Source organism: Rhinoderma darwinii, chromosome 1, assembly GCF_050947455.1.
Source record: "Rhinoderma darwinii isolate aRhiDar2 chromosome 1, aRhiDar2.hap1, whole genome shotgun sequence".
Taxonomy (NCBI): domain Eukaryota; kingdom Metazoa; phylum Chordata; class Amphibia; order Anura; family Rhinodermatidae; genus Rhinoderma; species Rhinoderma darwinii.
The window spans coordinates 632258553-632271378 of record NC_134687.1 but is presented as its reverse complement, the minus strand read 5'-3'; the positions used below and the strand labels follow the sequence as shown (position 1 = coordinate 632271378).

Genomic DNA, 12826 nt, shown 5'->3' with positions numbered 1-12826 from the left:
GGAAAGTGGCACCAGACGTGGCGGGCAGTATCCGATGAGCAGATGGCACTTGACGTGGCAGATGGCACTTGACGTGGCAGATGACACTTGACGTGGCAGATGGCACTTGACGTGGCAGATGGCACTTGAACACGGGTAGGCACAGGAACAATGCGGAATACAGGAACGGTAACAGGGCGCGGGTAACAGCTGGAACGGGAGACACTAAGGGACCATTTGCGAGACAGACAGGGAAAGACTAACAACGCTCAGGCAAGGATCAGAAGGGCTGGGGCATTCTTATAGGGCAGGAAATCATGTGGGTTAATGAACATTGTTTTCATGTGCGCGCGCTGGCCCTTTAAGAGCGGGCGCGAGCGTGCGCATCCTACGGGACCCGGCCGGACGGAGCGGAAGTGAGCGCTGGCATCTCCTAGGAGGGAGACGGAGGCCAGCGCTCACAGATCCATGGCTGCGGGCGTCGGGAGGTGAGTGAACCCGACGTCCCGCGGCCATGGGCGCTACAGATATTATATATTTTTTTATCTGAAAAGTGGCTAAAACTAGGAAACTGAATGAAAACAATCTGTATAACCTGGGAAGGCCTCTCCGTTGGAACAAGGTGTGCTGGTAAGGTTGGCACCGCTCTGCCGGGACTGTTCTGTAGGTAAATCAGACAGCTCTAACAGAATTTAGCAGCAACAGCTGTAAAACCTGGGGCATACCAATTAGATCTTGCCAAATCGATCTTTGCAGTCTTGATGGCATATGTGAGGCCACACACCATCAATGCAAGTGCCATCAAGAGTGCACTGGGTGCTCCTGAATTATCTTCCTTAGCAGTCAACATTCCATAAGGCCCTATTCAGACAACAGGGAAACTCTGTCGTGTGACGGCCGTTTATTTAACGGCCGTCACACGGCTGCATTGAAATCAATGCATGTCTATGGGGTTACTCACACGCCGTTTTTTGTTTTTTTTAACGGACCGTGTGAACGGCCCAGGAAAAAAATTCCTATTTTTGCCCGTTTTCCGGGATCCCTCAATAGACTTAAGTCTATTAAGTGAAAATCAGACGTGAAAAACATAAATTTTTCAAGGTTGATTTGACAACTGGACGTCTGAATAGAGCGTTAGAATCTGGTTTTCATGCCTTCTGCTCCTAGTTGGACACCTCCTGTGGAAAACAGTCTTTTTACAAAATCATTAATTCATCTTTATCACGTAGTTCAATTGAAAGAAAACATTTACATTTAGAAGTATACTAAATATGATATGTGCAAATTGATTTTCTTCTTTTTATAAACTTCATCATGTTTCCCTCAGACATAATCAGAAGAGACTAGCAATCTAACTGTCATGCACATACTGTATTTGATGAAGTATCTTTGCATTTTGAAACCTTCCTGCATATGGATGGACTGTTGTTCAAACAGGGGGACTCTATTTATTTTTAAAAATAGAAAACAATTTTTTTTTGTAAATTCTTTATTGTTTGTAGAATTATTTTAACTCCTTAACGCCGAAGGACTGATATATCCGTCCTCAGCAGCTGCTAGTTCGCGCAGGAGGACGGATATATCCGTCCTGTGATGGCGCGGGTACTGAGACTGTACCCACGCGATCAGCGGCAGGAGCACGGCTGTTATACACAGCTGGCTCCTGCTGCAACTGCCGGAATCAAAGCGCGCGCCGATTCCGGCAGTTTAACCCATTAAATGCCGCTGTCAATAGTGACAGCGGCATTTAATGTGTTTGACAGAGGGGGGAGCTCCCTCTGTCACCCGATCGGCGCCCCCGCAAACAAATCGCGGGTCGCCGTCGGGTTTCCATGACAGCCGGGGGTCTAACAAAGACCCCCAGGTCTGTCTTCAGCATCTGCCTGTTAGGCGATGCCAGAGGCATGACCTAACAGGTTGCCTGTCAGTTTTACACTGACAGGCAATAATGCTTTGGTATACGAAGTATACCAAAGCATTATATATGCGATCGGCACATCGCATAGTGAAGTCCCCTGGTGGGACTAAAAAAAAAAATGTAAAACAGTTAAATAAAGTTTGTGAAAAAAATAAAAAATAAATTTACAGTCAAAGTAAAATAAAACTACTTTTGGCCCAAAAAGTGGTTTTATTTTGTAAAACGGTCAAAACAAATCACACATACACATATATGGTATCCCCGTGATCGTAACATCTTGACCAATAAAATGAACATATTAATTAAACCGCCGGATGAACGGCGTCCAAAGAAAACGCAAAAAACAACGGCAAAATTCTCTCTTTTCTCCCATTCCCCCCATAAAAAATAAAATAAAAGTTAATCTATAAGTCCTATGTACCCCAAAATAGTACTAATGAAAACTACACATTGTCCCGCAAAAATCAAGCCCACATACGACCACATCGACGGAAAAATAAAAACGTTACGTCTCTTGGAATGCGGCGATGCAAAAACAAGTAATTTTTTTATAAAAGGCTTTTTATTGTGCAAACGTAGGAAAACATATAAAACCTCTACATATTTGGTATCCCCGTAATCGTGCCGACCCATAGAATAAAGTTAACATAATATTTACACTGCATAGTAAACGGCGTAAATTTATAACGTGAAAATCAATGCTGGAATAGCTGCTTATTTTCAATTCTCTCCTAAAATAAAGTTAATAAAAGTTAATCAATATATTGTAAGCATCTAAAAATGGTGCCATTACAAAATACAACTCGTCCCGCAAAAAACAAGCCCTTATACGGCTATGTCGACGGAATAAAAAAAGAGTTACGACTCTCGGAATGCAACCGTGAAAAAACAAAAAATAATCCTTGGTCATTAACGTGCAAAATGGCCCGGTCATTAAGGGGTTAAAGACAATATGGAACAGAGGAGAGAGAGAAATAAAAAGCAAAACATAAACAAATATGAAAGGGTGCTTAACCCGTTAGTGACCGCCAATACGCCTTTTCACGGCGGCCACTAACGGGCTTTATTCTGATACATAAGCCTTTTCACGGCACTGAATCAGAATAAAATTGCGGCGCCGTGCAGAGGGATAGCTCCTTGCTTTCAACTACCGGAGGTAGCTGAGGGCTTGGAGCACAGTCTGGGGACCGTTGTTTGCGGTCCCCAAACCGGCGATCGCCGGTATTCAACGAAAACCGGCGATCGCCGTTACAATGAATGCAGCCTTGTAAATCATAGTTTTTATCTCCTCTCACCATGAATGTTTGGTGAGAGGAGATAAAAAACTAACCTGTTAGCCCCCCGATCGTGCCACTTCTCCCCCAACTGCCGGAAAAATAAAGAAAATGGCGTGCGCATACGCTGTCACTGAAAGGCAGATATTCTGCCTGTAAATAGAAACTGATCAGGGACTGTTATAATTGGTCCCTGATCAGATGGTCACTGTGATATACCTATCAAAGTGACCATAGTCTCATATTTTATAAATACAGCACAGGATTTGTACTCTTTCCCTCCCTCCTCTCACTGTAGTTGATCTGTGAGAGGAGAGAGAGAGATACTATACAAATCTTGTGCTGTTTTACTGTGAAAAACGCAGCAGATATTCACGTTCATATATTACCCGTAATCACATCCCAGATTGCCCGTAATTACCCCAGATTGCCTGTAATCACCCCTCTCCGTTTGTTTTGTTTGTCTTCTAAAAATAAAAAAAGTTATTAGTTATTAATAGTGTAGTGAACATGAATCGCAGAAGCCGCAGAATGTTCTCTGCAGAGCAGGCGTACGCCATGCTGTGCTCTAGCAGTTTCGGCAGCAATACGGACACTGCGTCAGAAGCAGAACTTGGCTCAGAAAGCGACACAAGTTCTGCTTCTGCCACTGGACCCCCCCAGCCATATGGTGGTGGACGCAGCTGTCACCATTGAAGTGTCATCAACGCAGATGTCTCAAATTTTAGTCCCTATAATTTTTTTCAACTGTTTATAGGTGATCAGGTCCTGGAACTAATTGTCCAGCAGACAAACTTATATGCCAGACAATTTGGCACCCAAAATCCCAGGTCTTGCTATGCCAGAGAATAGATCCCCACAACAGTTTCTGAAATATTTTTTTTGGGGGGAATTACCCTAAACATGGGCATAGTAAAAAAAAACCTCCATCCGCTCCTATTGGGCTACCAGCGCTATCCATAGTACGCCTGTATTTGCAGCCGTTATGGCCCGTACACGCTACGAATCAATAATGCGTTTCATGAATTTTTCACAAATCCCCCCAAGAAGTGACCCAGCCTATGATCGACTCAACAAACTGAGACCCCCTTATCTCCCTCCTAAGTGACTAATTTTTTAATTTATACACCCTAGGCCAAAAACTAGCGGTAGACGAGTCCCTTGTGTCCTTCAAGGGCCGTCTATCGTTTCGCCAATACATCCCCTCCAAAAGAGCCCGATACGGAGTGCAACTTTATAAGGTGTGCGAGAGCACAACGGGCTACACCGGTGTTTTTTCATTTATGAGGGCAGGGACCGCCACCTTAATCCCCCAGGATGCCCAGAAGATATTTGCATTAGTGAGAAAATTGTCTGGGAACACATGGTGCCATTCCTACAGAAAGGGTACCATGTGTACACCAACATTTATTACACCAGTGTCCCCCTGTATAAGTCCCTCCATGCTGCTAATACAGGGGTCTGTGGGACGGTGCGCAAAAATAGAGTCAGCTTCCCTCAAAAACTGGTGTCCAGGCGATTAGTAAGGGGTGCGTCACTCTCATTTGCAAGTGATCAGTTGCTCGCTGTCAAATGGAGTGACAAAAAGGAGGTTTACATGCTGACCACCGTGCATGAGGACACCACAGTGGAAGTGAGAGAGGGGCGCTACCTCTGATAAGAGGAAACCGGTCTGCGTGGTGGACTATAATAAGTTCATGGGGGGAGTCGATCTATCTGACCAGGTCCTACAACCGTACCTGGTCAAGTGCAAAACTAGGGCCTTGTATAAGGTAGCAATCTACCTCATACAGATGGCTACTTACAATAGTTATGTGCTCTAGAAGACCCAGGGAATGCTCAGTTTCCTCTAATATCAGGAGAAAATGATAGAGCACCTCAGGTTTGACTCCCCCGCACCTAGAGAATCCTTTGAGTCAGAGGATGTCAAAAGGCTCACTGAGTGCCACTTCCTTCACCCCGTCCCTGCCTCTGTGAACCAAACATACCCCCAAAAGAGATGCCGGGTGTGCAGTAAACATGTAAAGAGGAGCGATTCCCGCTTTTACTGCCCCATTTGCCCTTCAAATCCAGGCCTGTGCAACTTCTCCTGTTTTGAGACCTACCACACCGTTTCTAATTATTAATTTTTATCTATCGTTTAGGGAAAACCAAAAAGGGTGGGGTGGGGGGGATTCTTTTTATGGCGTCAATTTCATTTATGCATATTTTTTCTGGGCTTTCCAAGGGAGGGAGGGATTCTCATGGGGAGGTAGTAAAGTGTATTTATTTCAGACTGTAAAACTAAATTTCCCCTTTATGATTTTTTTTTATACAAATCTTGGACAATTAAATCCAGGACTTGACCACTCACAAATTCATTTCTATTATATAAATCTTGGACAATTAAATCCAGAACATAGACCCTACAAGTGATATTGAAATAAAAAATAAATGTGGGCATTGCATTTATTAGTAGATAAATCCAACAACTGCGGCCCGTGCCACCCCTGAATTAGTGGAAGTCGTGCATTTTAGCAATGACTACAAGAATAAATTGAGGATGTATTTCCTTTTTCTGATGACTATGTCCTGCCACATACATCTGTTACATTCCTAATTCTGTACCATGATATGGGCATGATATTTTTTTTTTGGAGGATCTCTAATAATTAAGCTGTTCCTTATCAATACACTATGGGCTTTGTTACAGTTTTGTTCGGGTTCTTACTGGACGTAGTACACCCGACAATTCTTCTGGAAAAACTGACATCATTTTGTGGATTAGTGATCCTTTACTGTTCCTATAGATGGTTTGGGACACTGCCCCTTTATATATACTTTAACCGAGTGGTTGTTTTGTGCACATAGCGGTTCCTACCTTGCCGAGCAAGGGTCTGTTATAGTGTACCGCATCACTTGGCACGTTCGTCCCTCATATAGGGATTGATGGAGCCAAAGTGACGTTGTACAACCAGTCACTGAAAAAAAAAAAAATTGTCATGACCGCCCTGCAGGTGTTCTTCTATATAGTGAACAGACTCGAGTTTGCAACATAGTTGGATACATTTTCCTCCATTTATTTGAAGATATTGCCCGTCACTCCTGTACAGTTTATTTTTTCCTCTCTGACTGACTTTATATTAGGACAGAATTCTGTCCACAATGACATCATAATGGCACAGATGCGGGACAACTGTTTCTTCAGCAAGACATAGTCATAAGTACAGGCAAATATGTCTATAGCAACATGCATGCATTATGAATACACGGCTTCATTTCTCTTCTGTACGCCGCACAAATTTATTAATTTGGCATATTTCTAACAAAATAACCTTTTACCACATGTCTCCCCTATTTTATGTGGAAATTTATTAAGAATTTGAAGAAAACATTATATACCCATAGTGTCTGAAATAATACCCAATAATACCTTTAGGGGTCTGATTTTTAAAATGGGGTCATTTATGGGTGTGTTTTTTTTTGTTCAGGCAGCTCAAAGCCTCTAAATGCATGATATGGGGCCTAGAATTTATTCAATTGTGCCATGAAAGCCAAAGAGTGCTCCCACTTACTGGCCCAGCCACACGTCTAATAAGCAGAATGGGGCAACAATGGGGGTATTTTTGAAAACAGGAGAAACAGGGTGATAGATTTTGGGGTGTGTTTCTTCATTCTTATGTTCGCTTTACAAAGAAATCGGTCTTCAAAGTGATACTTTTATGGGAAAAGTGTTTTTTTTTTTTTTTCATCTGCTATGCATTAAATTTAGCAAAGAACTGTAGGGTCAAAATACTCACTACACCCCTAAATAAATACCTTAAGGGGTCTAGTTTTCTAAATGGGGTAGTTTATGGGGAGTTTCTATCGTTCTGGTAGTTCAAAACCTTTCCAAATGTATAGTGGGGCCTAAAACATTTTCAAGCAAAATATGAGTCCTGAAAGCCTCCGGGTACTCCCTTCCTTTCAGGCCCTGCCGTGTGTCCAGGCAACGCATTAGGGTCACAATGGGGGCATTTTTGAAAACAGGATAAACAGGGTGATAGATTTTGGGGTGTGTTTCTTCATTCTCATGGTCGATTTACAAAATAAATCGGTCTTCAAAGTGATACTTTTATGAAAAAAGTGAAATTATATTTTTTTACGCCTGCTTTGCATGAATTCTTATAAAAAAAACTGTGTGGTCAAAATACTTACAACACCCCTTAATAAATACCTTAAGGGGTGTAATTTTCAAAATGGGGTCACTTGTGGGGGTTGCCACCATTCTGACACCTATGCGCCTCTGAAAACCTGGCTTGGTGCAGGAAAACAAAATGTACTTCAAAATTTATAGAATTATTACTAAATTTCTAAGTCTTCTAAATTTGTATTTTTTTTCAAAAGTGCTGCCAAAATACAGTAAAGAGATGGAAATATATATTTAATTAAAAAAAATTGTACATTATATATGTACATATGTGACATATTGCAGTTAAAAATAGGGAAAAATTATAATTTTGACAAAATGTCTTCAATTTTTTTATTAATTTACACAAATCATATCAGTCTACTTTTACCACTAAAATAAAGTACAACATGTAATGAAAAAACATTGTCAGAATTACTTGGATATTCAAAACCGTCGCAGAGTTATTCGCTGATAAAGTTAGACATACCAGATTTGAAAAATCTGGCTTGGTCATTAAGGTCCAAACAGGCTTGGTCATTAAGGGGTTAAACACCATCTGTACATTTTATATACTTGATGCTCATCGGATAATCCAAAGCAATTAATAATCCTACTCACATCGGGTTCTGTAAATGCCTGATTAATACCAAAAACGAAAAAATTGTGTGTTACTAAAATCCGGGAAAAAAAATACCAATGTTCTGGTAATAGTCACCTCTGTAATGAATCATCTAGCTAACAGTGCAGAATAGTGCACTATCACAAACAGGGTTTTCCCTATTGCCATTGGGGTACATAGGAAATGACCATTAATCCTAAACACGCACAGAAAAGTTTGCCATGACTAGATACATTTTTTGTTGGCTTTACTATTTTATGTAATAAAATGTACTCTGCATAATGTAGATTTTTATGTTCACTGAGTGACTTTGGCTGCTGCAGATTCGCACAGCCCCACCCTCCATTTCCCATTGTATGACTGACTACAGTCTACAAACACCTCCTTCATTTGGTGTTACAGCCACTGCGCTCCAGTGCAACCCGTAATGTGGTGAATAAGCATTGGCATTCACACCCTTGTTTGCATTGGTGGCCGTAGTCCTAGACTTCTACCACCCTCTTTATGTACCAGATATCTATCTCCCATACTTCCTTTTGTGCGCGTAATTTAGGCTGGGAACACCACCTGCTTGTGGAGTAATGATCTCCCAGAGATCTATGCTAACTTCAATTTAGAGAGTAAAGCAGAAAGTTTCACTGGAATACTAAACACAAGGAGAGCTACTTATTTAATGCACACGAAAACCACTTGCCAAAACACAGCCTGGATACACGCTACTGCCTATCCTAGACAGCCAGTATGTGAGGGATATCCCAACCCCACAATGTGCAACTAAGTTCGTAAGACCCAAAGACAAACAATTAAAGGGGAAAGTTAAAAAGATCACCTGTGATGGAGAGATCGGCTTTGTCGCTTGTAGCCAGAGTCCCCGAAGCCAGACCCACAAGGGAGGAGAAGAGGAGAGAATGGTAAAAAATCTCACCTGGGGCCGCTTAGCCTGTCCTGAAAATCCCCCTGTCCGGATCACTTGCGGGGGAAGCTAAGGCTGCTGGACATGCCCGCATTCTCCACCAGATGGTAAGGAAATTCTCAAACCCTTTTGTCTCACGGTCAAATTAAATAAAAGCTTTATTAAGATAGATAAGTTACAATAATAAGAGGGATCAGTAGGAAATAAGAAAAACCTGGCCATGGAGATCTTCTCAAGAGAATTAGACAGAAGACCTAGAGATTCACTTTTAGATGAACCATTTAAAAGGTCTTTTCTGGCTAACTGCTATCAAGAAACTGCCTTATTGGTCACACTAGAAACGAGTACTAATAACATGTCCTTCTATTTATAAGATTTATGTTGTCTGAATATCATGTCAGTCTCCGATAAACTTGGCAATCCTATCTCACAACGGCCTTGAAGGCCTGATAGGGAGAGAAGTAGTCTGATATTCAGAGAATATGGTTCAAGAACAAACCGTAGATAGCAAAATTATATAAAATACATTTCAGAGGCAAAGCATACATATATATATATATATATATATATATATATATATATATATATAGCATAAGCATATAATGGCAATTGATTATTAGCAAAAGCTATAATTAATATTTTTCTTTATCAACTGTAACAATTCAGCCCCTCTGCTTTGTAAGTAAACAGAATTCTTCTTTTCTTCTTTATATCCAACACTTTTCTTTCATAGATCCCAGTCACAGTTGACCTCAGGTAAATGCAATTTGGGTGTTTGGCAGATCCAGGCTAATTCCACCCAAAAGAAATGAACACTCTTATTGCTTATTTAATATCTGTGAATAACATGATGTGTTTAAAATCTTTTTTTTGCTCTTATAGCATTTCCCACATTCTAAACGAGAATATGGTTTCTACTCTATGTAAATTCTCTGAGGAGTTCAAAACTTTGATTTCTTTGTAAAACATCTTCCACATTTAGAACATCGAAGTGGCTTCTCCCATGTGTGGCTTCTCTGATGAGCGCTAAATTTGCCTTTAGTAGTAAAACATTTCCCACATTCTGAACATGACTACGGTTTCTCTCCTGTGTGACTTCTCTCATGTCTAACAAGATTTGATTTTATTGTAAAATACTTCCCACAATCTGAACATGAATATGGCTTATTTCCTGTGTGAATTCTCTTATGTGTAACAAGACTTGATTTTCGTGTAAAACATATCCCACATTCTGAACACGAATATGGCTTCTCTCCTGTGTGACTTCTCTCATGTGCAACAAGGCTTGATTTATTTGTAAAATATTTCCCACATTCTGGACATGGATATGGCTTCTCTCCTGTGTGACTTCTCTCATGTTTAACAAGACTTGATTTATCTGTAAAACATTTCCCACATTCTGAACATGAATATGGCTTTTCCCCTGTGTGAATTCTCTCGTGTCTAACAAGACTTGATTTATCTGTAAAACATTTCCCGCATTCTGAACATGAATATGGCTTCTCTCCTGTGTGACTTCTCGTATGTATAACAAGACTTGATTTATCTGTAAAACATTTCCCACATTCTGAACATGAATACGGCTTCTCTCCTGTGTGACTTCTCGTATGTATAACAAGACTTGATTTATCTCTAAAACATTTCATACATTCTGAACATGAATATGGCTTCTCACCTGCGTGACTTCGCACGTGTTTAACAAGACTTGATTTATGAGTAAAGCATTTCCCACATTCTGGACATGAATATGGCTTCTCTCCTAAGTGACTTCTCTCATGTGCAACAAGGCCTGATTTTTGTGTAAAAAATTTCCCACATTCTGAACAGGAATATGGCTTTTCTCCGGTGTGTATTCTCTCATGTTTGACAAGACTTGATTTATCTGTAAAACATTTCCCACATTCTGAACATGAATACGGCTTCTCCCCCGTGTGAATTCTCTCATGTATAGCAAGATGTGATTTTTGTGTGAAAAATTTCCCACATTCTGAACATGACTTCTCTCCTGTATGACTTCTCTCATGTTTAACAAGACTTGATTTATCTGTAAAACATTTTTCACATAGTGGACATGAATACAGCTTCTCTTCTGTGTAAATCCTTCTGTTTGTAAAATGACCTGAGTTTTTTGTGAACGGTTTACCACATTGATACCTTTTACCCCCTTCCTGAGCTGTACTTGTGGTCACAATCTGTGATTGGTCAGGAGAAGGTTCCTCATGATTAGGGGAATTATATGATAGATCTGTACTGTGAAGTTCTGGATGTATATTAAGGGTAATGAGGTTTTCTCCTGAAGAGTGCTGGATGACATCATCTTCTACTTTATAATTTATCAATAACCTGAAGTTTCCCTCAGAGCTCTTACCGGGATTTTCTGTTAGGAATAAAAATTTGTTTTGTGATTTTGTTTTAAAACAAACAAGTTGACTTATAAACATTCATATAATGCTAGAAACACACATGTAGTGTTTTGAGCGAAAGCCAGAATTGGATCAAGCAGGAAGTTGAAGAAGTTTAAGACATGCCTTTTGTATCCGCTCCTGGCTTCAGCTAAAAAAAAACTACCTCAAAAACTATATATGTGTGATTCCAGCCTTATAACGCTTTGTATAACACTTTCAAATATATACATGACAAAGTCCACGATTCTGGTCTACACCCAGTCCTCCACTTTTATTATATTAAAATGGACGTCATAAAATTATTTTTTTTTGAAAAGCAGAACTTTATATGGCAATGAAGCCTGTCCTCTGCTAACACATTTGGACCTTTAACCCCTTCCATCTTTGGCCACTTTTGACCTTCCTGACAGAGGCTCATTTTTCAAATCTGACAGGTTTAAATTTATGTGGCAATAACTTCAAAATGCTTTTACCTATCCAAGCGATTCTGAGACTTTTTTCTCGTGACACATTGGACTTTAGGTCACTGGCAAAATTTGCTCGATACATTCAGTATTTAATTGTGAAAAACACCAAAATTTAGCAAAAAATTGCAAAAATTATCATTTTTCTCAATTTAAATGTACCTGCTTGTAAGACAGGCAGTTATACCACGCAAAATTGTTGCTAATTAATATCCCCATATGTCTACTTTAGATTGGCATCGTTTTTTTAACATCCTTTTATTTTACTACGTTACAAGGATTAGAACTTTAGCAGCAATTTGTCACATTTTCAAAAAAAATTCAAAAGGCTATTTTTACAGGGGCCAGTTCAGTTGTGAAGTGGCTTTGAGGGCCTTATATATTAGAAACCCCCAATAAGTCACCCCATTTTAAGAACTTGACCCCTCAAAGTATTCAAAACAGAATTTAGAAAGTTTCTTAAACCTTTAGACGTTTCACAGGAATTAAAGCAATGTAGAGGTAAAATGTACCAATTTTATTTATTTTTGTAGAAATTAATTTTTTATAATTTTTTGTTGTAACAGAAGGTTTTACCAGAGAAACGCAACTCAATATATATTGACCAGGTTCTGCAGATTTAGCAAATATCCCACGTGGCCCTAGTGTGGTAATAGACTGAAGCACAGGCCTCAGAAGCAAAAGAGCACCTAGAGGATTTTGGGGCCTTCTTTTTATTAGAATATATTTTAGGCACCATGTCAGCGTTGAAGGGCTCCTGCGGTAACAACGCAGTGGAAATCCCCAAAAAGTGACCCCATTTGGGAAACTACACACCTCAAGGAAATTATCTAGGGGTATAGTGAGCTTTTTGACCCCACAGGTTCATAGCAGAAATTATTCGAAGTAGAAATCTATGGGGTTTTTTTTCAAAGAAAATGTAGGTTTAGCTAATTTTTTTTCACTTCCACAAGGACTTAAGGAGAAAAAGCACCGCAAAATTTGTAAAGCAATTTCTCCCAAGTAAAACAATACCCCACATGTGGTCATAAATGGCTGTTTTGACACACAGCAGGGCTCAGAATGGAAAGAGCGCTATTTGGCTTTTGGTGCTCAAATTTAGCA

At 40.0% G+C, this 12826-nt stretch overlaps 1 protein-coding gene across 1 annotated transcript in view; it reads right to left on the bottom strand.

The window, feature by feature from the left end:
* Window positions 1–7689: 7689 nt before the first annotated feature.
* Window positions 7690–12826, bottom strand: part of LOC142661445 (uncharacterized) — a 71459-nt gene continuing 66322 nt past the window's right edge. Inside the window, exon 8 of the mRNA XM_075838873.1 lies at window positions 7690–11230. Coding sequence (XP_075694988.1) covers window positions 9927–11230 — 1304 coding nt within the window. The 3' untranslated portion in view covers window positions 7690–9926. The remainder of the gene's footprint in view (window positions 11231–12826) is intronic.